Consider the following 27,791-nt stretch of genomic DNA (forward strand, 5'->3'; position numbering starts at 1 on the left):
ACCAAGTGGCTATTCATTCGAGTATCTGAGTACGTGGAGATCGGTGGTTCGGTACGGTTATATGAATTTCAACGTTGCGGCAAAACGACGCAACAACAACAAAAACCAAAAATAAAAACAGCAAAGCAAATAGCTATAGAACGAACGAGAGGGTGTGGGCGTTAGACGTGTGCGATAAGAAACTACAAACGTCCATACATCGTTGCATACTAAAAATATATCTATGTATGTAGAAAAGAACGATTCAGCAGAGTGCGGATAAAACCAAAAACAGTGCTGGTAGTACCTGGCTAGTAGTGTTGGTGTTTATGTGCGCGCATGTTTTTAGTTTTCAAAGCAGCTGACGTGCAAAAAAAAAAAAAAATTAAAAATAAAAATTATTGAACAAATAAATAAAGTAAATAAAAATTGTTTCAAGTTGAAAGTGTTCGATAAGCCATACACCAAAGCGAATTGAAATCAAGTAAAGTAAAAAAAAAGCGTAAGCGTATAGCCAATTGAGCAGCAGCGGTCAACAGCGTATAAAATAATTTATCGAAAATCGCATAAATCGAGGCGTTGGATAATTATTGTGTACGTGTTATATACAATTTTGGTTGTTGTTTAAAAAAAAAGAAAAATTATTTTTATTTTTGTTCTTATTGTATGCAAGTATGTATGGTAATGAGCGAAATTGTGTTGTTGTAAAAGTAGTGTAATACACGGCAGTCTTGTAAGTTTGGTACATATAAATATTTTATGGTTTATTTTTGCGCTCGTGCAAATGACGTAATGACCTTGTGTGCTGTCATTACCGCTGCCGTTGTATGCGGCGTCGACTGTCACTGTCATTGCTACCTCTTTACTTTTGCATGTAAATACGTACCTATGTATGTTTAGTATAATAAATAATTAGTTTGCAATTGGTATAAAGATATTTATCAAAGTTAATTTTATGTATGCAGCTGTCTCGCTAACTTTTCGAGTTATCAATATTCGGTATTATGTACACCTCTGTACGAAATAATAAAGATGTTTTTTTTTATAAATGGTTTTCCATTCATTTATTTTTTAGTATAGTTTAATTGCGTTATGTTATACTGTATAAATCAAAGCATCAAAGTTTGTGTAAAATTCGCGAAAATTAAACAAATTGCCAGCAAAAAAATTTGCGCACATGGAATTAGACTCAAAGAGTCAGGCTGTTGGAGAGCACTGCCGCACGGTTGTCGTGGTATTCTTGACAAGCTTATCGAATTTTCGAAGCAATGAGCCTCCTATAAAACTCCTACGATAGCTTTCAAAAAAAAATGAGCTGAAGTTTCCTTTTAGATGGTATTGGAGTAGGGATAGGATAGTCGAGGAGTATTCCACTAAAATCTATACTGACGGGTCCAAAATGGACTGCAGTGTAGGTGTTCTCTAAGATGTTGAATGTCTCTCTCTCGTTCCGAAGTCGTGAAAATCGGGAGGGCCTGCAAAGCGGAGATGGAAAATCAAAACATCAAATTGTACTTAATTTTAGGAAAAAGTGTACCGAAAAGCTGACGAGTGTTCCTAAAAAAATACAACAGGAATCAGCCATGCTTGATTTTGGAATTCACCTTCTGTAATACATTAAGCTCTGTTCAAACTGGAAGAACTTTTCGGGGCCCAACAAAGTTTTGGACAAGGTGAATTATTCTATTGCCTCAACCCCTCTCTACGTGGTGCAACCACTCACTGGCAGCTCTTTTGACTATGCTTCTGAAACGATTAAGAGAAATGTATTCTATCATTCTTGTATTTTAGCCAGGCTCTCGCATACGCGTGGTCTCTTCGTATGTCGCCAAAATGTTAATTTAATTTATTGAGTTTTATTGAGTCCTTTTAGACCGCCTGAAATCGGGCTTTCATTGGCGGGACGCGGTTTGACTTCGGTCTGAAGCGAACACATATCAAAATCTCTTACTAACCCAACTATATACCGTATGTGTCCACAAGTACAAAACCGGTTTCAGACGGTCTGAAAATACTACTGTATTTTCGCGTGTTAGTCTGCACAGACCGTCTGAGAAGACTAATGTGTCGAGGTTCATTCGTTCCATTTAAAAATGAGTTTGCACTTATTTCACATTTAAGTCAATTACATTTGAACTTTTCGTGCCCTTACTCAAGAATTAAGAAAATTGGTTTAACGGTGACTGAGGAAAGCATGAGAAAAACAAAAATACGTACGATAGGTTAGCGGCCATAGGAAGATATACGGAACTGACAGGTCTAATGAATTGGTTTAAACCGGATCATCTCTTGATGATTACGAAGCAGGAACTCATCAAACCGGAAATGAACAACCTTCAAACCTGCAAAACTTCGAGATATATATGGGCTCATTATGGCAAATGAAAGACAGAGGAACTTTTAAAGCGGTCGACGAACTTCCTAGCTCCTAAATAGTTACCAACGTAAGGCTATTGTTTTAACGCCATAGGTCATTACATTATTTGGGAGCTAGCGTATAGATAACTGACCTTGTAAGTACATTGAATCCTAGATATTCTAGAGGGGTTTCTAAATAACACTTACTAAGGATATTTTTTGCCGAAAACCAGCACCGAATAGCCAACACAAAATTTCGCATGTTACATCCAGTCCGGGTTAAGTTAAGTTTTGGGAGGAGCTCAAAGAAGGGCTCACTTTGAAATTAATTAAATTTTCCATTGTAAAATTCCTTGAACGGTAGCTACAGGTAATCTGTGTTGGGTTAAGAGAAGCGCTGGGTGCTTAAAGCTGATGTCTACTTCGAAAAGTTCCTCAGAAGTGTTGATGAAATACGCGCCGAGGCGTTTGAACCTTAGTCTAGCGAATGAGAAGCAAGTGCTGAGATGATTAAACCTCGACCTCCAAGCAGCTGCTGCAGTAGGAGTCCGTAACGATCCACATGGACTGTCAGCGGTCAACAACGGTCAGTAGGACCCTGTAACTTTGTGTAAGAGGGTTTTGGCCGACTGTAAGCCCATCTGTCCAGGAGAAGACCGAAAGTTGGTAAAGGAACTTCTATGTCCTCACTGTCCGAGGTGAACCCTGTCTAGCCAAATCATCTGCCCTAAATTTCGTGGCGATTGAGATAGAGATGAGGCATCCCCCGACCAATTTCAGATATCAGAGTAGATATTTAACCTTCTAATCGGCAAAATGCTGGTGCATCTTGTGGGATTTATAGTGACCCTCTTTGCCTGAAATACGCAGCAGAAATGCGTCAGCCTTAACATGCCATTTATTGAGAGTTACCGACAGAAAACACCACCTCAAACTTTGCTATTCAGCTTCGATCCATTCGTTAAGGATATTAATTGGACCTCTACTGCAGAAGCTGCCATTCTCACATTCGCCTCGTTGAGGGATGTGTGCGGAGAAGGATTTGTTCGAGGTCCATTGTTCCTAGTCCGGGTACTTAGAAACAAAATTGTTATTAAAAAAATATAGCCAGGGGCAGATTATTTATGACAGATTCGGACCAAACCCAAAAAAGCACAATTTCAATCAAGAAAACGCATCCAAGTCTGGATTAAGCGAGGTTATTGTGAGATTACAAGGTCATTAGGATTAAACGGTTTGTGTCGATGTCAGACCTCATCTAACACACAACGATGCATATGTAGACGGACAGCGGTACCGAACCATTTATCATTCGTTAAACAAAGAAATTACACTTTAGAGTCGGATGTTCTGAGAATGAATCAGCCGCATTCTCCGTACGTCAGTTGGGTTTTCGAATTCATTAAGAAGAGAAGTTTGAAGAGTTAATCTTATAATAGCGATGGCATTCAATCAAGATTTTATTTAAATAAAATAAGCTACTGGCGATCTTATTACCGTGAAATCATAATTTCTCTAACTGAACATGGAAATCCGTCACGTTTGAATAAGCAGTCCTTCGTCAAAGTAGGTGATTAGAACGATGTCTGAGTGTCTCAAAACCTAGCCAATATTATCGAAAAATATTTAAGTTTCATATTAATTATCACGGTGTGTTTATTAGCGTCTCTTTTGTGGCCTTTCAACAAAACAAAATAAAACAAACTTAACATTGTCGGCAATTTGAGTAAAAACGCAATTGGGTAAGACGTGAAAAAGTGTTAAATGCTGTTTTAGACACATTGCCAGTGAGTGGTGTCGCTTGGCAGTGTTAAATAAATTAAGTAAAAATAAATAAAATGCAATAAAATAAAGTATAAGTATACCAATATACAATATGTAGGTCCCAAGTTTCCACATTAAAGCAATAAGTCATTTTTATGTAAGCTGTTAGTAGGTGCCGCAAAAAGAAGCAACTCGATGTTAAGCAGTTAACGGAGCCAACTAAGTAACAGGAAAAACCTTTCTGTCTTAACTAGTCACACAAACCGCCGACCGCTAGACGGAACCGACATAACTACAATAGTATATGCTTACATGCGTACACTGATGGTCAAAACATATGGAACTACAACCAAAATTTGTGAAAGTCCAACCAATATTAGTTTTTAAGGTAAAAACTGTGTGTGTGTGAATGTGACAAAAATGCTTAGATATTCTTAGTCAAAAATTACATTTTTATCACAACACAGAGTTAAAATACCTAGTCAATAATTCAATGGCGAAAAAAAAATATGGAACAAAACAGCAAAGGATACTATTTGATATATATTATAACCAGGGAACGGATTTTTAGGACCTAAAAACCTATAAAAAAGGCAAAATAAAGTAACGAAATAGGCTGGAAAAGGCAAAATAAAATAGCGAAAAAGGCAGGAAAAGGCACTAGGTATTGGAAAAAAGGCAAAAAAAGGCAAAATGAAATAGCGAAAAAGGCAGGAAAAGGCAAAAAAAAGGTATTGCAAAAAAGGCAAAATAAAAAAAAGACAGAAAGTACGAAGAACAATCAAAAAATATATTTATTTTAGAAATGTTTATATTAAAAGTAAAAAGAGAAAAACTATGAACTAGTTTCATTATATGAAAAATTTGTACTTTGAATCTTTGACTATTTTATCCTTTCGAGTTTCTAACTCATAAAACTTTAATCTGTATAGTTGTAGTAACATTGAACCACAAGATGCATTTTGAAGTTTTCTGGCAGCATTTTCATTCGATTTTCGCGAAGAAAAGCCTTGAATGTACTAAATGTGCGCTCGACGTAAGTTGATACAAGTGGAGCCCAATTTAAATATGGAACGTTTGAAACGTTCATATTATCAGGAATAAGGGCGTTTTCCTAGCCCTTTACAATTTTATCCACACCCCTTATTGTCTCTAAGCCTACGTTAGCCATTTTTCCAACACCAGTTTGGCAAGAGGTCCCTGCGCTTCTATAAGCCGCATGGGCATGTTTATATTTTTTAATCTTAAAAAAAAAATTGTAAATGCTATAATCACTTTTTTAAAGGTAGAAAAGGCAAAAAACGGCAAAAATCTTAAAAAAGGCAAAAAAAAGGCAAATATCTTAAAAAAGGCAAAAAAAGGCAACATCAAATGTGTATATATGTAATCAGGGAAAGCTAAATCGTGGACATTCTTAATCGAATATACTCTATCTCTTTAGCAGAAAAAAAGGCAATTTCCATAAAATCCGTTCCCTGATTATAACCTAGTGGGTCTCATTTCTGAAAACATTTGCTTATTTCTAGAGAAATTGACAACTCATTTGACAGCTGTCAAAATTTTAGTTTGACATAAAAATCGTAAGCGGCGTGTCTGAAAATATAATAAACATTATAAAGAATTGTTTTTTTTTTTCAGAAAAATGTCAGTCCATTTGACAGCTCTCAACTGTCAAAGTTTTAGTTTAACACAAAATTCGTGATCAAATACAAGTAGTAAAACATTCGATGGACGTCCAAAAGTTAGCTCTTATTTTTAACTTATGCCTAAGTAGTTTTCGAAAAAGTCGAAACAATTTTGTAAAAAAATTTAAATAAAAAAATTAAAGGTTAAGTCCTTTTTTCTCTGCATAGCGAAACCGTCGTCTGTACGGTAAGAACTTCTTCTCAGAAGTTCCCTGCGATCTTTCAGTGAAAGTCTCTTTTACGCTTTGAAGAAAAAACAAATGTTTTTTTTTTTCGAACATTAGATCCCGCGAGCCAAAAATACGGATTTAACATTACTGTTATTTCAGGCAGTGGCGAAAAATACGCAAAGTTACATACATACGTTGTTCAGGGTTCAATAGTAAACTTGAGGATATTTCTTAAGTGAATGTAGTAATTTTTGAACATTTGAAAGTGCAATGAGCCAACTCAATACAATTTTTTTAAGCAAGTTATGGGAGCAGCGTTTCCCAGATAATCCGTTGATAAGAAATATGTACATAGATAGAGTTTTAAAAACATAGATTTAGTTCCATATGTTTTGCCCACTACTGTACATACACACAGTTTTCCGCCTTAAAAAGAAAAAAAAAAAAACGAAATGAAACGAAATAAAATACAACCGTATAAAAAACTGAATGACAAGTTATAGGAATAAAGATAAAAAAAACGCACGCATATGTAGATAGTTAATCGCACCATATGAGATGTCAACCATTGCCAGTATCATCAACGACATCAACACCAACAACAGCCATAATAATAAAAACAATAATAGCAAAATAATACCAAGGCAATATAACAACAATATTAATTAAGTCAACCGCAGCTGCAACAACAACAACAACTACAACAGCAGCAACACCAACAAAACGAATCAATATTAAAACAAAAAATAGAAAGCCATTCCACCGGTTTGTCTCATTTCCACTTATCTGAGCCTAGAGTTGTTCTTGTTGTTGTTGTTGTTGTTGTTGTTGTTGTTGTTGTCATTTTTGTTGTTTTTGTAGTTGTTGTTTTTGTTGTTATTTCTGCTACAACAAGTAGCCTATTATTGTATTGTATTTAAGGCTTATTGGCTATTTGTATCGAACTCACGTCGCAAATGCGTCGTTTCTGGAATTTCAAAAGGTGTTTCTGATCATATACAGACAGGTATTAAATATACGAGTATGTAGGTTTTTTAGGCATTTGTATGTGCGTGTGTATTTATATATGTATTTGTGTATGTTGTTCTATGTATTAGTACCAACCAATTTGGTTGTCTCTGGATTGTTGATGCGACAATACAAAAAAGCCATTTAAAGTTCAATTATACAAATATAGGCACTGCTGTTTTAGAACTGGTTTAGAACTAGTGCCTCTGAGGCTGGCAGCTAATGGCTAAATCGATTTGTGTAGACCGCATAAGAGTTTTTTTTTTACCCAAACACCCCACCGTAGCCAGGCATTGTACTTAAACCCATAGAAAGCGGTTTAAAGCATGTCTGGAAGTTGTGTTTAGCACTTCAAAACTTCCCCGGCTTTTTTTTTTTTGATAAATCAAGGCTGTCTGCTGGAGAAGAGAGATGCAAACATTTGCCAACTTAACCTTGTAAAGGCGAACAAAATACAAGTAACTAGCCGGTGTTATCTTCCATTTATAAATAGTATGTAGAAGATAAGGTGGTTATATAACTTTTTATTGCTGGGTTAATTTGCTTTTTTTTTGTGCCTTTATTGGTAGCTGATCATGTTTATGGGTGTGTCTGCTTGTTTGTGTGGCAGTTTTTNGTTTTTTTTTTTTTTTTTTTTTTTTTTTTGTGTAGGTGACACCGCCGCCGCCGACGCCACTGCTTCAAGTGTACCAGTTTTTCACCCTATTTTGCATAATCTGCGTTGGAGATAAAACCGGTGTTTTTTTTTGTTTTTTGTGCCCACAGAACCCATATTTAATTATTTTTCGGAGAGTTTGAAAGCATCGACAGGTTGATTGGTTAGTTGACTAATGAAATGATAAAAAATTATCGGAACTAAAATCAATTTTGACGAAAATAGAAGCTGTATGAATATTATTGGCAATGCATTTTTATGCTTGCTCTTTTTATTTGAAAACGAAAATTCATCGCGTGGACATACTACGCCCGTTACAAAATAAATTTGTATGTGCCTTTGTCTTTCAATTTGTCTTCGGCTTTGCCTCTGTCATTTTCTTCTTTTTAATCTTAATCGTAATCGTAATCTTAAAACCGGTTTACATATAAGTAGATTATCCTCGTTTTCGAGCTTAACTTAAATCTATAATTAGAAAATTCATTCTTCGTTAATATGTAATCATTAAATAATTTCAGAAAAAAAATTATCACAGTGGCACTGAGAAAAAATTTCACGTTTCCTTGTGAAAACAACAATCATAACAAATTTGATGACAAAATATCTGAGATTTGCCTGTGTAAATGGGGTGATTAACAAACGAGCTTTGATTGAGATTATATTTGTATGTAAACGTACTTTTAATCTCATTCCTAATCTTAATCTTAATTTTATTCTTTATCTTCAACAATTTTATCGAGCCTCAAGCTCGATGTTTGTGGGAAAACAGCAATAATATACATTTTGCTATTTCGGAGATCAGCACATCTCATCAGACTTTTTCAACCGAGGTCCGTGGGATATAAACCAGGTACCTCGGATTACAAAGCCATTGGTTTGCTCACTGAGCTAAGTTCGCCTCGTAAATTGTTGTTGTTTATCCACAAACATTTTCATTAATAACGGACCCAGGCTCAATAGAATTTATTCTTAATCTTAATCTTAAGATCAATCTTAATCTTAATTTCTGGGCTTGCCAACTTGGACCAAGACCCAACGATATTTCAGGCGAAAGTCTGGGCAATCGAAGTCTGTGTTAGCGTAGGGCAAATGGGGTCAGAATAAATATTATGTAGTCTTGTGAGCATTTGTAAAACTCTTTTGAACCACCTAGGAGTCCACATTAGAGTAACGCTGTGGTGGGTCCCTTGATAAGAAGAGGTCCAAAGCAAGAAAGGGCTGACTGTCCCGTGGAGCCCAAATACGCTTGCGTGGCCCCGAGCCTCTGTGCGGCACATCTAAAGCATAAATTGCAGTACCACTTAGAGGAGTTGGAAAGAACCTCAGATTGCTTCCCACTGGCGGAAGTTAAAGGGAATGAGACAATCAAAGAAATGCATAGCTTCTTCCAGGAGGAACTCCGAAAGACACCTGGAACTTAGCCGACAGGATTTTAGAAACTTCGTGGCAGGACACTGCCAGCTTTTTGTAGGCACAGACTGCAGGTTTTGGGGGCTGAAAATCCTAGGGCATATTCTATGTGACTGCCCACGCATGGGCGTAGCCAGGTAGGGGCAGGTGGTGCTCGAGCCCTCTCTAACTTTCAAATTTTCCCTATATATATATATAAAATAGTACCCTGAAATCGTTGTGTTGTATTGTAGAATAAATTTCCATTGCCTCTCGGTTTCTCCTCCATGTGGTTTGTATTTTTCTTTTTTCAATACCTGTGGAGAGTTAATTTCGCTTGTTACACTCAATATCCCATATGTTTCATCATACGTAGCGAAAGTGGCGGATTTATGTATATTTTTTTTTCATATAGAATTTTGTTTTAATAAATACGCTTCGATTTTGCGGTTTCATGTGCGTAAATCAGCGCATATTTTGTTAATATGTACGAAGAATGAAATCGTCAGAGCTGAAAATATAATATTGTTTATTTTATTTAGTGTTTATAAAAATGATGTGTACATTAGGGCGGGTCAGTTAATGCTTGAGATTTTTTCGAATACGCGCTTATAGCACAAGCGGATTTTACGTGTAATTTTAAGCAAATTTTTCATAAATCAATGTAGAGTTTTTCAAATTCCGAAAATAAGTTTCTTAGCTTTTTGCTGTAGTGTCGTAAACAAGCGCTTAAATTTTGTATAAAAACATGCTATAAGGGGGTTTTTGGTATGATGAATCCATTTCAGCGCTTTTGTTTTTATTAAAACTTCCACCAGAGGGCGCAATACTGAAAATTTTACATTTTCTTCGAAACCTATATTCGCAATTTGACAAACTCCAAATTAATTTTCGGCCCATAGTTTCTTCGGCAAATTTGCTTAGAATAAAAAAATTTACCCGCCCTAATGTACAAGTGTATATACTCTAGCGCAAGTATTTTTCTCTTAAATTTAGCTATCTTAGTTGAGATTTTCCAAGAGTAGGTCAGCAAATGCAATTTGAGCTATTTAAATGGAACAAATTAGTTACAAAGTATGTACCTAGTACCTAGTAAAGATCTTATTTATGATCATACGCAAAAAAATGCGAGGGTTAGTTCTTGACTCATCAATAATGTTTGACCTCGAAGAAGCAAATGTGGAACGAGTTAAAAATACTATAAATAAAGACGAGAACTCTTTGTTTTCTGGAGGAAGTAGTCAATGCTCTGTCGGGTTTTGTCCGCCTGTTTGTACATACACTGAGAAAAAAAATCAACAAAAAATTTGTTCATATTACCGAATTCTAACTTTCGAAGGAATCAATGTGATTTTTGTTTAATATTACAATGCCATTGTTGCTATTTTCAACAATGATTTGGTAATATTTATTAACCACACTTTTGTTTACATTAAACAAAAGTTTTTGCTGCCGATTTTTTCGTTTGAATTCGCTTATTTTCTACACTTCAATGATGCTTTTCCATAATTCGGAGATACAAAACAAAAATGTTTATTATAATTTTAACACGTTGCATCTGTCGGACGAGATTTGAACCAAGACCTTCTGGAAGTTAGCAAATAATAGCAAGCATCTCTGCACACTCAGCAACAGCTGTTCTTTCCGCCGCATTCGAGCGTCTCTATTTGCGCTATCCGGTTTTCTATAATACCAGTTGTTTCTTGCCATTCGTTTAACATTACTTAATAGCAGTGGTAACGGAAGTCCTTTATCGCTGTTTATTATTAAGCCATTTGGTTAATGGTACAGATGTACATATGTAGTATGTACACTTGAATATCCAGCAACAACAACAACTGCAGTAAAGTGCGAGAAAAGCTTCCACAAACTTGCATTCGTAAATTAAATCTTATCACCACTATGCATATTCATGCACTTCTCTAAATCTTTCGTGCAAGTGCTTTCGTCAATGCATACATATAACTCGTATTATTTAAATTTGCTTTTTATAGCAATCTTTTGCATTTCATTTTAACCAGAGTTGTTTTACTTTCATGCATCGTACTTTCAATTTCTGNAAAATTTTTTTTTTTTTTTTTTTTTTTTTTTTTTTTTTTTTTAATGATAATATGCAAATATTTATTGTGTGTGCGTGAAATGTCGCGACACTTGGCTGTTTGTTATCTGCCATATAATTCACTGTTGATTTTTCCACCGCTAACACTTGCCCCTTTATTTCTTACTTGCTTTATACCCGTCGTTTTTTGGCTTCCAGTACTCTGTACAAACATATAACAATACAAGTTTACAACTTACAAGTGGTCTGGAATCGGCATTCACGCTTTTCTCTTGCATTACTTACAGCTATTCCTCCTCCTTCTTACACTACAGTAGATAAGTCAGAGTACTCTGTTGCCTTGGTGTCGCCGTATCAGCTTGCTGTATCGAATATTGCGCGGACGGACTATGTGACTATCTCGCATTACTTGTATTTTACATATTTTCAGCACTATTGTGACACTTATTACTATATATAAACGCATTGTATGCAGCCGACGACGACACTGACGTCTTTGACATTTCCATAAACTGCAAAGCAGCCAGCGAGCCGGCCAGGGTTACTGCAGCTTGGGTGTTGCCGCGTTTCGTTTGTAAGCTGGCACTCAAAGTGCATTCAACTGGTTTTGTTGATTGTGAAAATAATGAAATGCCTGCAGTGGCACAACAAAAAAATTACAAAAAAAAAACACCATTTGATTGTTAAATAAATGGCGAAACAGTTCACAATCAAAATATTTGTAAGGAGTCTTATGTACATATGTACATTGGGGTGCATCACTTTTTATAAAAAAAGAAATCGGTACGGTTTATCCATTGGGAGTATAAAATTTATTAGGTGTATGTAGTTTTAAGAGTGCCGCCTAAATAATAGGAAAAATATTTAGATTTGTAAGAGCTGGACCTATTTGTGAAAATACTTTGAAATAAAATTAATTGTTAAAAATATTTTTTCCAAAAAATCGCTTCAGATCTATCATCTGAGTTTAAATCTGAAAGAAAAAAAAATGTTAAACAATTTAATCAACGAAGTCAAACTAATGAGATTTTTACAGACATATTAAAACTAGCTCACGCAAATCTTAATATTGTTCGGAAATATTTTCGCGGTTAAAATATATAAAAAATTTCATAATTCCGGTTGAAAACCAGCGACTTTTTTTTGGTGATGCACTCCAATGTATATATTAGTGTAGATCAATGTTTGCCAGATTCACCGTTTTAACTGTGAATTGCCGTTTTTAGATAAGCTTACAGTTGTTTAAATGAGTTCCTAGTACGAATTACAGTTACGATTATCATTATGGAACAAATTTTCATTTTCTGTGCAAGAAAAGTTCGCATCTTTAGTCCTTCATTGACTTAATTTGCACAATTATCTTTCAGTTCTTTTTTGACTAATTTTAATATTCAAACATTTCAAACTAATGGAAATTTTACTCCCGCTTCTATTTTTTGCGAATAGTTCAGAGAAGATTTGTTCCCGTTTCGTTCTCCGTCAGAAAGTTTGTGAAACTTTAGTTACCAAATTGTTCTTCGAGAGAATTTCCTTAGACGTTTGTTCTCATTTTGTTCTTTTCGAGAACGTCCCGAAGACTCTTCTTCCTATTTTGTTCTCTTAGTAACATTCCCGAAAGTACTGTTCGCATTTTGTTCTCTTTGTGAACGTTCCATTGGGTTTTGTTCTTATAAAATTCCCGTTGAGAACGTTCTCTTGTTCAGTTAAATGTAATTTGTGTTATTTTATTTTAAAAGAGTCGCTCTTTGTTATCTATGTTTAATAAAATTAAAATCTTTTAATTTTTTAGAAACTCTCTTTGTTTTTTGGAATGTTGCAGTTGTTTGGTCGAAAATTCTATTTTTTGCGGAACTTTACAGCTTTTTTTTTTAAATAGATCTGGCAACACTGCTGTAGATATCAATAACCACTCTTACAGCCAATTTCACGAAAGCAATTTAAGTGAAAAATGATTTCAATTTTTTGAATTTTATATGGAAATTGACAGAAAATAAAAAAAAATCATTTCCCACTTAAATTTTTCGTGAAACCGGCTGTTACAATTGATTTCATTTAGTCGCGCATATACATTTGTATAACGTGTATTGTCACTTTTTCCAAGGGTAAAACCCATATTTCAAATGCTATTTCATGCCGACTTATCAGTGCTCCAGTTCTGCTTGCAACATGAACCAACAAGAATTCTGACAGCTCATACCATATTTGAAATGTATTCATTGGAATTTTTGTATGATAAAAGCGAAAGCTATTTACGGCAATGCTGATACAATCAACAAAGCGTCATTCGATATCCAGCAAAACATCTACATACATATATACACTATATAGCACTCGTATAAAACATTTTATTTTCCAAACGAACAAAAGCAAAAAAAAAAACACGAATCAACAACTTCACGCAAGTCCTCATTACGCGTCATAAAATAGATGGCTAATAAATCAGTAGCCTCAGCTTTTGGAAAACAAAACCATCCATGGCACTTGACGGCGTAATCGCTTTTTAATCACAGCTCATTAGACGTCAATAGTTCCGCCGACAGTCGGCAATCAGCAGTGCGGCCAGTCTAGAAAGGCATCTTAAAATGGTATTCTAGGCCAGCTAGCCGTTTGCCATCAATTTTTTTTTTCTCTTCTCAATCAACAGGAACACTTGTTGGCTGCTCGAATTTTATTTGTGCTTTCTGTTCTTTTTTTGTTGCTTTTTTTTTGAGATGTGTCTCGTCGTCTGGGTTGCCGGTTCATGCACTAATTTTTTCATACACTTGTTGCTTGCTTCGTTGTGCCAGCAACCAATGAAGTGGCATTGAAGTTGAGACCCTGGATGGGATATTGACTGCCCTTTGCTTCTGTGAGTTGTATATTTAGTACACATAGTTTATTGAATTGGCGGGAAATATGTGGTTACATTTTATTTCCTTTAATTTATGCTTTTAAAGAACTTTATCTTGAACCTTGTATGTATGTATGTATGTATGTATGTATTTAAACCGGCCGGCATACTTGAGTAGTTTCACTTTTTTGTGCCATCCATATATATATTTTATAAATTTGAGTACTGATTTTTGACCAATCAGATTCTATGGTGCTCTGCGTTTTTGCCTAAGAGCCTGAAATTAATCCGACTTGAAATAGGACTCTGTTTAATAACTGAAAATTTTATGGTTATTAATTTTATTTGGAACAAAAGATCATTTAACAATTTCTGAATCGGAGATATCGCCGCTTAACACTTTTTGATTAAAGACAAAAAGGTCTATTATAAAATTGTTTAGCATCTGGAGAATGTTTTAACCGATCAACACGATTGATATATCAAATGAATGGTAATTAAATTTGCTATCTTTCGCTTATAACAAATTTTTCATTAAAATTACAAGTTTTCGAAATATTTACAAAGATTAAGAAAGGGAGTTTTTTTGCGAAAATGGTCAAATTTCGACTTACTCGTATTTTACAAAAAAAAAAAATATATAGGAAAACGAATTCCGAGAATTTTGGGTGTTTAGTTATTTCTTTAAACTAACATATTTACAAAAAAATGCAACACATAACTAAAAAAAAAATTTACGGATTTTCGGACTCTGCACCGATTATTTACATGGGGATTGAATGGTCTCGTTCTTGATTTTTTGCATGTAAACTAGTGTTATTAGTTTGACGTGATTGAGTCATTTTGGATTTCTTATTTATATTTTTAAAATTTTCTACAATAACTTTGAAATACCTCCGAGTCATTTGCACGTACATACTTACATACGTATGTTCATATAACATAAGCCAGCCTGCGATCTACAAAAACTCACTATTTAATTTATATTTATGTCATACAAACATACATATGTATGTATTTACATATGTATGCATATATACATATATGCACATAGTCTAAGAGTCATATTTATTACTTCTTCATTTGTCATAAATGCCACATGAATATCAGCGCATAATATCGACCGGTTAAGTTGCTGCTGTTCATTGACAGAGAGTGTCCATGCGCGCCATAAAAAGCATACTTGTCGTACTCATATTTCTTTCCGGCAATGATGAATAAGACAAGTTTGTGCTGCCGTTTTGTCTTTTAGTCACTTGGTTGCCTAAAAAAAAAAAACTTGTTTTTGTTTTTCTTCCATATTTACATTGCCAGCGAAAATACTTGTTTAATTAACTACGAATATAAAGTTGTAGTTCCATAAAATGTAGACCGCTTTAACTGCTTATTATTTAATAAGAAGATACTCTCTCTATTTTCAAACACATAGCAGTTGGAAATTTTCATTAAATGTTAGTTGCGTGCTACTCGTTGACGGCAAGTTTCAATAAAATTAGCCCTAAGGTTGAAGATCAAAAGGTGTTACCATAACTTTATTAATGCATTATTTTTCTTGAACCACAATACCGCACATACATATATGTAAATAGTACATTATTTTTATTAGGGTGCATCGCTCTCCATAAAAAAAAAAATAATAATAATAATAATGGTACGGATTTTCCATCGGGGTTTTAAAATGTGTTATATCTTACGTGGACTGGAATGATTTGGAAATAATTCCAAAAGCTCTCATTATTTTGACTACGTTAATAAAATTGTGAAACAGTTTTATGCTGATCTTTTAAGCTTATATTCTTCTACCCTCTGAGGCGATTTTTTGGAAAAATATTTATAAAACCAGAGAATTTTATTTATAAAAAACTCGATTTTTGGGTGGCCTTTGCAAATCGGTGTAGCACACGTAAATTTGAATATTTTGCCGAAATATTTTGTCGGAAGTCTAAAAACAATTTTATAATTCCGGCGGAAAAATCACGTATTTTTTTGTGAGGCACCCAAATGTGCACATCTATGTATACTAGGGTGGTCCTTAAATGTAGGAAGCAAATTATTAAATCAGATTTCCTCTACGTCGATGCTACTATAGTCGAAGATATCGCATATTAAATTTGGGCCCGACTGGAGTCGGTGATATCAGTGACCGTGGAATTGCCGATTGAAGGGGTGAGACTGAAAAAGTCGCTCATTTGATTTTTTTAAGGACCACCCTAATGTACACGTATTTATGAGACGATAAAAACGTAAATATTTGCGAGTAGATATTTCTTTGCTTTTTATGGATGCCCATATTAATTTTTTTTTTTTAAATTGAAATGAACAAAGTCCATTTGCAACCTCTCGATTAAAGTGATGAAAATTGATTTGGGTCACAAGTCCTTACAATGCTCCTCATTGCAGTAGGATATCTGTAAAGAAGGCGCCCTACGGTTTGATTTTCGTTTTCGTTCTTGCAGTTTCTATAGACTTCAATTAAGGCGATGACCCGCCGACTACAGCGTGGAAGTCAAACGACCAATGCCCTGTAAGAAACGCTACTAACCTCACAACGTAAGGTCTAGGTTTTTCTAACAGGATGTACGTTCTTTTAGGGTTGTTAGCGTGCCACCTGAATTTGACTCGCTCCGATCGCCTGGCCAAAGATTGTGCTGAAAAATGTCCCTGAACATAGTTTCGAGTGGGCCGAATACTCCTTGGCTATCCCATCATCAGCCTCACTCCGAGCATGTTGTGATAACCCGACTACTACCTAGAACTGACCAATAAGGATCTTTTAAAGAGTTCCTTAATCAGCTTTGCGCGGCTATCGCGAAAGATGGTGACCCGCTCGCCTTGAAGGTGCGTAAGCTGCTATACTTTCACAGCTTTTAGAGTAGAACTCCACAACAAGCTTTTCAAGCGTTGTATAGCTAAGTAGAGCGCTGAATGCCTAAAAACCTTGTCTTGAAGTTTTACTCTTACAGCCTTCGGCGGAAGCAAATACTTCTGCCTAAGGATCACCAACACAGACAGATTAATCTTCTTAATTCCAGCAAACTGAAATCTTTCGCCCTTCCCAACCGCTGCAGCGAAGCCAAGAGCTTTAGCTGAAGTGAAACCCTGTATGCGTCCATATAAAATATAGAGAAAGCTCTAGAAAGTTGGTTATTCTTTAGGTGTTTTGTGACCAGAGAAAGGTGTTACTCTGTACGTACTCATTAAGTATTCTGGAAGCTTTTGAAAGCTTTAGCAGCAGGCGTTTTGAACACCACTGTTTTACGTTTGTTAACAACTTTCTAAAGGCGCTTTTACTAAGGTACGTCTACATCAGTGTTGGCCAGAAAACGCTTTCACTCAGTGCGCATTTATGTATGTCAAATCTTCACTACCAAAACGTAACACGCGCAAGATGATTTTTTAAAGAGATCGTTTTCAAAGCTTTCTAAAGGCGCTTACATACGAAGTGAAAGCTCTCTTTATATAGACATGCAACGATAAAAGCTCTCTGCTCAATATATGTAAATATAGACTGCGGGCAAAGCTCTTTTAAGCTTTCTATCGCTGATATAGACTTATTTTAAGGAGATACTTAGAACTTTTATAGCGTGCTTTCCTCTACAAAAATAAAGCTTAAGCAGAGTTCTGCACGTCAACAAGACGCTGCTTAACATCAAATTCCACGAGGGGCGCTTTTCAAAGTTTTTTATGAATTACATATGTATATGGACCGGTGACGATTAAATAGATCTTTCACTCTGTGAGCGACCACTTCGCAAAGCAAACTTCGAAAAGCTTCTGTCATGGGATATGTTTTGGTCGTGACTGCCATAGTAACACGTTTTAGACCCGAGTTGACCACAGTAAAGCTCTTTCTGTGCCACACTTGGATGAAGGAGAAAGCGACTTATTAGCTTTAATAAAGTGTAAAATTTCTTCGTTTTTTTTTTTGTTGAACAAAAGCCTTAAACTTTTTTATATGAATTGACTTCATTAAATTACTCAGTTACGCTAAAGACAAACAAATGTAATTTCCATATTTTCTACTCTGCTGAAGCTACAGATAAACTTAAGCGACAACACAACTGAGACACATTCAATTAAATTTGTTCAGACCGAAGAGTGAAATTCATTTTGTCCACAAGTGATAAAAAGTAGTTAGCCCAAAAAACTAAAAAAAAAGGAAATAAGAACCTGTTGCAACACATTAGAAGCCGTTGCGAGTAACACAAAGTGATATGCGTGACCTACATACCAAACTACTCGTAGTTATTTATGTGACTGTGACCACTGTTAATAAATATCTAAGTAAGTTTGTATTTAGCTGTTTATGTATGTATGTTTTTTTTTTTTTTTTGTATACAGATGGCTAACCAGTTGATCAGCTTAGCAGACGCAATGTAAGCGACGAGACGAGATTTAAACAGTCAACAGCCAAAGCCAACATAAAACAGCTGTGACAAGTTTTTAACGAACGAAAAGAAGAGAGTAAAGCTTAAAATAAATTTAAAAAAAAAATAGAAGAAAACCTGTCTGCAGGAATTTATTGTTGTTATGCCGGCTACTGCACTCCAAAATATTTCCACTAAAAATCATGAAAATTCTTGGAAACATGAATATGATTAAAACTCCTTTGTGTGTGTGCGCGCGCGCTCCATCAGCCCACAAAACGCTTTTAGCATTTACTCACCGCTTGGACGTTGTGGAGCTTGGCTGGCTGTCAAAGTGTAAAGCGCGTGCCCCAACAAAGCCACAAACGTAGCCAATTATGGCAATGAATCACCCACCAACACAGCAAGGGGCAAGGGGCAAGGGATGCGAGGTTCAAAATGTAGCGGTTGATCGCACTCACCAGCGGCCAAAAGCAGAGCTTTGATAACTTCTGTTTTTTTTTTTTTATATATTGGTAAACATTCGTCAGGTTTGAGCGCCACTTGGAGATGAGTTGGAACTGAGAGCTGGGCATTGTCGTTGTGAGTACAGCTTACTCATTTTCAATTGAGCTGCGAGTGAAGAAATATGAAGCGTGTAGAGAACTTGTTTTATAACGCTTGCTCTAAATACTTCCATATTCGCTCTTTTCGTCTGCCTTTCTCACATTTTTGCTTATTTAAGCGGCCGAAATTTTATCATAATATTTAGTGATAAAATTGAGCGGCGTTGACACTTTTTTTGTGTGCTCATGTTGGTTTTGCAATTAACTCTTTATAAAAAAATAATGGGCATTTATTCATTTACTTCATTTAATCAATTTCTTCGGAATACCTTCGAGTTGTTTTTCAGCTTAAATTTTTATTTTATTTTTTAATTAAACATAGGTTAGTTCCTCTTTAAAACCGATTTCTCAAAAAACAATTGCATCGTCATCAAGTTTCAGCAAACAATTTTTTAATAAATATTTACGTGAAGCATTTTACGCCAGAGCCAGCGTCATCACCGACTCTTAAGGATATGAGTCACAGAGTTATTTTAAATCACAGAAGATTTCTAAAGGGGTGCTGTCGGTAAAAGGCGCTGAAGTACTGAAGTTTTGCTTGCAAGACATACAGTGACTTACAATATATATATATGTACGAGGGACGTTCAATGTATTCTCGGTATCGGTGTTATTTACTATTCATGTTGGTAATTTAATAATTGCAATAAATAGTTACATTACTTCATGTTAAAGTGTGTTTGCATTGTTCAACATTTGCGTTCAACTCAAAAAAGTGGTATGGCTAAAAATATCAAAATATGAAAAAATATCAAAATATTCGCCATAAAAAGGTGTTTGCATTGTTCAACTTTGCATTCAACTTTTGGTTGAATGGCCTTTCAACTAATCGCTTTCAACAAAGTTGGTCGCCAGCCAACATTTAGCCATTCAACTTTTTTTTCGTGCAACCCTGCGTTGAGTTGAACGCAATTGTTGAACGCAAAGTTGAATAATGCAAACACTGCTTTACAAATACAATATTTCACATAATTACGGACGTTCTTTATCTAGTAGTCCTCGGAGAAAGAAGACCGGAATGGCTGACGCGACAATGTTGAAGAAAATCGAACACCACGCTGTGATTAAATTCCTCACAAAACAAGGAAAAAGTCAAAAAACTATTTTCGAAGAAATGGTGGCTGTCCATCACGATTTTGCACCTTCATTATCTACAATACAAAAGTGGTCAAGTGAATTTAAAAGGGGCAGGGAGAGTATTGAAGATGACCCTCGCTTAGGCGGCCCCGTTACTGCCGTTACACAAGAAAATGTGGAAGAAGTTGCGAAACTTGTACTGGAGGACGCCCGAATAAAGGCTAAGTTATTAGCAGAGAGAACTAACCTATCCGTAGGTACTATACACACTATTCTTCATGATCATCTTAATCTCTCAAAAGTGAGTGCAAGGTGGGTACCGCGAATGCTCACATCACACCAAAAGCACGTGAGAGTGGAGTGCAGTAGAGAGTTTTTAAAGCTTTGTGGGGAAAATTCTACAAGAATTTTGGACCGTCTTGTTACTGGAGATGAAACATGGGTTCATCACTATGACCCTGAAAGTAAGCAAGAGTCTATGCAGTGGCATAAGAAAGGTGCAGACCCCCCTAAAAAATTTAAAGTCACTCCATCCGCCGGAAAAATCATGGCCACAGTGTTTTGGGATACGAGAGGAATTTTATTGATTGAGTACACGAAAAAGGGTGAAACCATCAATGCAGCATCTTACGCTACCACTTTGCATAATTTAAGGGAAGCAATCAAAGAAAAAAGACGGGGAAAACTGGCTGCCAGTGTCTTGCTTCTTCATGCCAGCGCTCCGGTTCACACAGCGCGTGTTTCGAAAACCGCTATACGAGATTGTGGCTTCGAAGAAATCAATCACCGACCGTATAGCCCAGACCTGGCCCCTAGTGATTTCTTTTTGTTCCCGAATTTGAAAAAGGATCTTCGTGGAAAAAAATTTTCTGATGGTGAAGAGCTCAAGGCGGCAATAAATGCTCATTTTTCGGACAAGGAGGAAATATATTTTTTTGAGAGCATTGAAAAATTAATTTCAAGAAATAATAAGTGTATTGAGGTTATGGGGAGTTATATTGAAAAATAAAAATATATTGGCTTTAATTCGAGTTGTGTTTCATTGCGATATCGAGAATACATTGAACGTCCCTCGTATATACATATGTATGTAGATCATATGGTAGACATCAATTCTAACAAATAGGGCGTGTTTCCTTATTAAAAAGTGGAATTGAATTCTTGTGCAGCGACCCCAGGAATCCCTGAAATAGGGATTTGGTCGCATTTATTTGAATATTGTTTACATCATTTTTGAAGAAAACCTACATTTTTGGCGTCACGCTTTTCCGTAGACAGTTATTTTGAGGTTACACAATGCTGAGACACCTTTAAGCATCAAAAATTACACTTCATGACAAGTTTTTTCATGGGCTCAAAACATCTTTTTCACCACAGGAAAAATGGGCAGGTGGGGTGGCCTTTTTTGAAAAAGAATTCGCCATATACATACATATTACCATTTCATACAGTGTTCAATATCTGGCAACAGGGGTATTCACACTCGCACAAAAGAGCTGATTACCTCAAATTAACGAAAGTTGCTAAAGTAGTGGCTTGAGCTCTAATCAGCTCTTTTGCCCCAGTGCCAGGGCACTTGCTCAATGTACTCTCGTGATTTTGTTCGCTGGTTGCTATGAAATTTGCAGCTGCTTACTTTTACTCGCCACAGTTTCTTGCAGCTCATTCACCCTTCCCCATTAGTAAATACTCTTCGATACTTAAGCAATTGATATAAAAACGAAACTATTTCAATCATTTTCAAGATGAAGTGGCCTCAATTAACCTTAATTGTTTGGATGTTTTAGGGTGATTCGGGTTAAGTGTGGCCCATAATGTTGTGCTACTACAATCGTATATATGTATGTACATATGTACAAGTGTAGACAAATTGTTGAATAATAAAAATATACTTGGCGAGAAAATGTTGAATTTGGTATTTTTGAAATAAATACAAACATACATTTGTACTTATGTAGATAAATGCACTTGTACATACATATTTACAGTAAATACTTAAAAAAATCTAAAAACTGCCGAGTCTAAAGTATTTTTGCAATAGCGAAACATTTTTTGAATTTTTTCTTTGGTCGAACCTAGGGGTCGGCTTTTCAAAGTTTTTCAATGACACCACCTACATTTGGCAATAAATAATTAAATTTTACGAAATTTTTTTACTGGAGTAATCAAAATACTTCGTTGGCAAAAGTTTAATGGTTTTTGGTAAGCTTTCATTTTCTCACATTAGGGTAATACGACGATGGTAGGAACTGAGATCTAGTTGGCAAGTACTAGTAGAACAGTGTGCTTGAGGTCAATGAACTTTGGAACAAAAAAATCTTCAAGCCGAGGATTTGGCGATAAATGTAAAAAGGCGACCCCTACGTTCCGACAAAAAGAATTTTTTTTTTGCTTTGCAAAAATATTTTAGACTCAGCGGTGTATGGCGAACTTCTTTTCTGCTGCATGGAATATTTTTAAAGTACATTTGTATATACATAGTCGTTTTTATAAAAAAAAAATGTTTTCCCAATTTTTTTTTTTTTTATAATTTAAGTTATCTTACATTCGAAATTGAAAGAGAACCTATAATAGAAATATGTACCTACGATATGATTCGCGGCGCTTATCTTATCGCATATTAACACCGCTACCTACTGAAAAGTTATGAAAATTGATTATATACACAGATATATGTACACAAGCACATATGTGTATGTACATGTATACACGGATGTGTATGCAACTGTATTGAGAAAGACCGATAAAGGCAACGAATAAATAACCAACAAAATTTTATTTGCGAAAGAGCGAATTTATCTTGAACAAATAAATTCTTTAAATTTCTGTAGTTGCTAACGCAGCTGATGTTGGTTGGTTGAGGGCCATTATTGCACATTCGACTTTTGATTTCGTAATCAACTTATGAAGAATTTCACAAAGCTTTTTAACCATTCCTGCAAGCCACGAGAATTTTCAGTTATTATTTTTTGATGAAATTCAATATGAATGAACGTTTTTTTTTATTAAAATGCGTATAAATCTAAGTACAATGTTAAAAAAAAAAAATGTAATTCAATTTCTGAGAAAAATTTTTGCTGAATAGTTTTGTAGCCCATTCAGTTTACCTATAGCAATATTTGTCTATTAGCAATGGATTTTCTAAAAATTAAATATACAATTTTTTCTTTTTAAAGCAATAAAGGCTATAAATTAAAAGTAAATTTAATTAAAAAGGAAAAAAAGAAATAAATTTAAAAAAAGAAAAAATGAAATAAGTTTCTGAAAAATATATAGTTGAAAAATATATTTTTATTTTTAAAATAATATATCGAGGGTTTGTATTCAATACAACCTATCTACAATTTTCACAAAAACTACCATCACGTACTTAACCGTCATCGCTGTTGTTAATTTTAACTTTGCAATTCAGTAATAAATTCTTCTAACAAGCAATTATACTTGGTCAGCATTATCATCATAGATGACAGTTATGTTTTAGGTGGCTTTTTATATTAAAATAAAATTTTCCTCAAAATTGCATAAAGGTTGTATTGAATATAAACCCTCTATATGCAATCTAAAAATTAAAAAAATAATTAAAAAATAAAAAAATAAAAAAGGTTCCTCAAATAAAAATAAATAAAAAAAAAAATTTAAGTGAAAAAATAAATAAAGCTGAAATTAAATTAAAAAAAAATGTTTTTAAAACAGTAAAATCTCGAAATTAAGTAAAAAAAAAGAAAAGAATAAATTAAGAGAAAATATAAAAAATTGAATTAAAAATAATATATTTTTTCTTTTAAAACAATAAAATCCAAAATTTATAAGAAAATGTAATTAAAAAAAAAAAAGTTAAAAAGAGAAAAAATAGTAAAATAAGTTCCTACAAATTGAATGAAATTAAAACAAAAATATATTTCCCGTTTAAATATTTTAATCTTTAAATAACAAGAAAATTAAATTAAAACAAATAATTTTTAAGCGAAAAAACAAAACCGACCTCATGCTCACATAAAAATTTAAGAGTACCGTTAATTCCTTCATGATCCAATGACCTTTCTTAAAAAAAAGAATTGCACAAGTCGGTTAATGTGGTCCAAAGTTATGCGGTAACATAAAAAAAATAAATATTCCGACGAATTGATAACCTTCTTTTTGGAAGTCGGTTAAAAATAATAAATATGTTCTTTAAATTAAATGAAAAAATATATATTTTTTCTTTTAAAGCCGGTTAAATTTTTTGGTACATGGGGACGATTAGGTATCGAAAATGTCTTTTTAAAATTTTATCCTTCAATATCCTTGAAATGTTTCGATAATTATTTTTGAAAAAATTATACGTTAAGGACTTAATATACACTCGACCACATCTTCGAAATTCATGCTTCTAACTTTATTAGCTTAAATTAATTAAAAAGGCATTTTCAATACCTATTCGTCCTTGCTTTTTTATTCTACAGAATTTTGTCTTTCATTTTGTACCCATACCTTTATTCTATTTGCACTAAATTTTTTAAATAATTTTTGGAATTTGAAACTACAAAGTCTTTTAAAAAACATTCTGACGTCAGAGAGAAAAACTAAGTACGCAGTTTTACTATAATTTACCCATAGTTTCGTAAGTATATTGATTACTTCGTGTGTTTCGACATTTTTTTGTTTTTGTCGAACGGTGTTATCATTCGATTTTGAAATTGGCAAAAGTTTGCTTGTAGAAAGAGGTCACTCAACGGTGACATTTTTTCCATTACTTATAGCATACATTTGTGCATACTATTTATGCATATGTGTATAAATATGTACAAAGCAAAATTCGATTTCGCAAAACTGTATTCTTTCCTCTTCTCTTCAGCACACAGTGCTGCCTTCCTTTCATCCAAATTACTCGCACGATAATTTTGTTTACAATTTAGCGTAACATTTCCGGTGTCGATGGCAACGCATTGCCGGTGTACCTACTCGTATTTTGGAGTTGCTGCTCCAATTGGTGTCTATGCATGTGTGCGTATGTATGTATGTATGTATGTAAATACGCCGGCGTTGTTGGCAGACATTCCACTGCGCCCTCCTTTGATTTGGCGCAGCTGTTGTGGAGGAAGCAACGCCAGCACTAGCAGCTGCTACCGGAATGATACGCATGTGCAGCCATATATGTAGCTTGGCCGGGAGTGTGGTGTGTGTGAGTGTGCCAACGATAGCAGCAGTAGCAGCAATTGAACATCGATAAAACTTAAAAAAAAAAAAAATAAATTAACAAAAACATCGACCACAAAACACTGAGAACATGAGCATGCCTAAGAATAAGAGCAATGCGAGCGAGACCTGCAATAAGTATTTGGGGAATTGTTTGAATACCCAGCAAACAATTAGGGTTTCCTCTTTAGTTCAATTTTAAAAATTAACTTTATTTTGGAACGAATTTCCTTCATTGCGGTGTCAAGTTTGGTTTGTTGTTTTGACGAGAGATGACGGAAATTTGGACGGACTTTTTTAGTTCTCTATTCTGGCCCACCGAAGTGGTTTTACTTAAAAAAAAAAATGCATCCAGGGTGGAGCATCGGAGAAAAAATTGGCTATTATTTAAGTATTTACTTTGTTTACAATACAATGTTCGCTGGGAAACTCATTCATAAGCTATTTACGCACTTGCAGCTATGCACCCAATCACGCAACATGCACATACATACATAAATATCTTTCCAACAAGTGAAATGCACACATTTTTCATGAATTTTCTTTTCTGTTTTTTAATTTGCAGCGCAAACCGGTGCAATACATTTTCCGACAAAATTACAACAGCAACAGCAACACGAACAAACTAGGAAAACACGGAGCTAAGTGAAATATTAGTGCCAACTGCAGCAGAAACATATACAACAACAACAACAAGAGCAACAACAACAACATGGCGCGAAGTTTACGTCCCCTTAAGATCACAATCGTCGGCGATGGTATGGTGGGCAAGACTTGCCTACTCATTACATACACACAAAACGAATTCCCCGAAGAATACATACCCACGGTGTTCGATAATCATGCCTGCAACATTACGGTCGATGGCAATGAATACAATCTGACACTCTGGGATACAGCTGGGCAAGAGGATTACGAGCGTCTGCGTCCGCTGAGTTATCCGAATGTAAGCAAAAAAATTAAAAAAAAAAAAAAACATAAAACATCAGCATTCCATTGAAGTTGTATAAATTCCTTTAAAACATGCATTTCATTGATTGTGTTTCCCTTTTTTATCTTTTCCCGCACAGACGAATTGCTTCCTGCTTTGCTATTCGATAAGCAGTCGAACATCATTTGAGAATATCAAGAGCAAATGGTGGCCCGAGATACGGCATTTCTCCAATAATGTGCCGGTTGTGCTGATCGGCACAAAGTTGGATTTGCGGGTACCCAATTCGGAAAAATTTGTGACAACCAGCGAGGGACGTCGCCTGCGTAAGGAAATCCATGCGCATTCTTTGGTGGAGTGTTCGGCTAAGAAGAAGATCGGTTTGAATCAGGTGTTCGAGGAGGCCGTGAGGGCGGTTGAGAAGAAACCAAGTACTAAGGCGAAGCAGTGTATTTTGCTGTAAGCGTTGGTTAGGAGATGCAAATGGAAACGCTAGAGTGTTGAAGCAGTAATTGCAATAGGAGTAAAAAAGAAAAAAGAAAACAACTAAAAAAAAAAAATGCGCCCACTACAAAACACTCGATTCACTGCTGGCAATGCATTTGTTTCACGTGTTGCGTTTTATGCGCCTAAAAGTCGACTACTTTTTTCAAGCAACGACGACGCAAGTGCGTGCTGAGTGAGGAGTGTAGTAAGTTTTTGAAGTTGTTGTTGCGCGCAGACAAGTCTAGGAAGTACGTAAATACAGCAGGGCGGGTAGAGAGAACTTTGAGTTCTTTCAAAATTTGTTTTTATTATTGTATTCTTTTTAAAAAATATCTAATGTAAAATATTTTATTTGAAAATATAAATGAATTATTTTTACTTTTAGTATTTTAAGTGCATGCAATTGTATACACAAACGTATTTATTTTTATTAAAAAAATATAAAATTTGAATATGTATGAACATGTATATCAAGGGTTCAGTCCACCAGCGTATTAAGTTTGATGGAATTTGAAGAATGAAAATTTTATAAATAATACAAATAAGAATAAATTTTTACAATAATACTTGTGTATGTATGTATGTACATATCGATGGCCTCTGCCATAACGACGCAACACAAAACTCAACAAAAGTGAAACCTTTATAACTCTTTACCCTCTAATGTCTTTAATCCTCAACCAATCCATGTCTAATCCTTGCCACTTAATTTCTTAATCGTTACTACTTATTTTAGTAACAGTAGATAGGGTTTAGACAAGGATTAGAGGCTTAAGCCGTTTAACATTTTTTTTTTGTCTTTTTTTTTTAATTTTGAGCTGTGTCGATATGTACATTACGGTGGTCCAAAAATGTCCATCAAAATCGGATTTTTGAAAGTTTCCAGCTGCCATCGCAGATATATAAAAAAAAATGAAAATAATCATATTTTTATTTGATCAAAAATTTTAATTTTAAATGATTTTATAGCAATACTACGAAAAACTGTATTTTCCCCATATAAAATATTAATAAAGATCGGATTCGTATAGATTTGTATTGAAAATTTTGCGAAAAGCTTGAAAAAATGGCTATAAGAAGTTTTTTTCCTCTCCTGTACAATTTTTAAATTGGGGCTTAGCAAATTTTATATAAAAATACTACAAGCATTAAAGTCCTCGTACATATATATTTAGGTATGTACATAAATAACTAAAGTTCATTAAAATATTTTCCTTTTTTTCAAAATAATAATCCAAATATTGTTAAATTAA

At 34.7% G+C, this 27,791-nt stretch overlaps 2 protein-coding genes across 6 annotated transcripts; both read left to right on the plus strand.

The window, feature by feature from the left end:
- Nucleotides 1-27,451, plus strand: RhoL (Ras-like GTP-binding protein RhoL). Of its 5 annotated transcripts, none has more exons than XM_017610576.1 (3): nt 1-595; nt 25,687-26,067; nt 26,192-27,451. In XM_017610576.1, exons 2-3 carry the CDS (start codon nt 25,834-25,836, stop codon nt 26,513-26,515), a joined length of 558 nt encoding a protein of 185 aa, XP_017466065.1. In that variant the 5' UTR covers nt 1-595; nt 25,687-25,833; the 3' UTR covers nt 26,516-27,451. The 5 variants fall into 5 exon arrangements, with proteins under 5 accessions (XP_017466065.1, XP_017466054.1, XP_017466074.1 ...); XM_017610565.1 differs by having other exon boundaries at nt 1-573; XM_017610585.1 differs by lacking the exon at nt 1-595 and adding an exon at nt 631-712.
- On the plus strand, nt 19,888-20,315 carry LOC108358753 (uncharacterized). Its single transcript, XM_017610227.1, has 2 exons — nt 19,888-20,171; nt 20,249-20,315. Exons 1-2 carry the CDS (start codon nt 19,888-19,890, stop codon nt 20,313-20,315), a joined length of 351 nt encoding a protein of 116 aa, XP_017465716.1.
- Nucleotides 27,452-27,791: the final 340 nt, after the last annotated feature.

Source organism: Rhagoletis zephyria, unplaced genomic scaffold (assembly GCF_001687245.7).
Source record: "Rhagoletis zephyria isolate East Lansing unplaced genomic scaffold, Rhagoletis_zephyria_1.1 Rzeph_scaffold_00012, whole genome shotgun sequence".
Lineage (NCBI taxonomy): Eukaryota > Metazoa > Arthropoda > Insecta > Diptera > Tephritidae > Rhagoletis > Rhagoletis zephyria.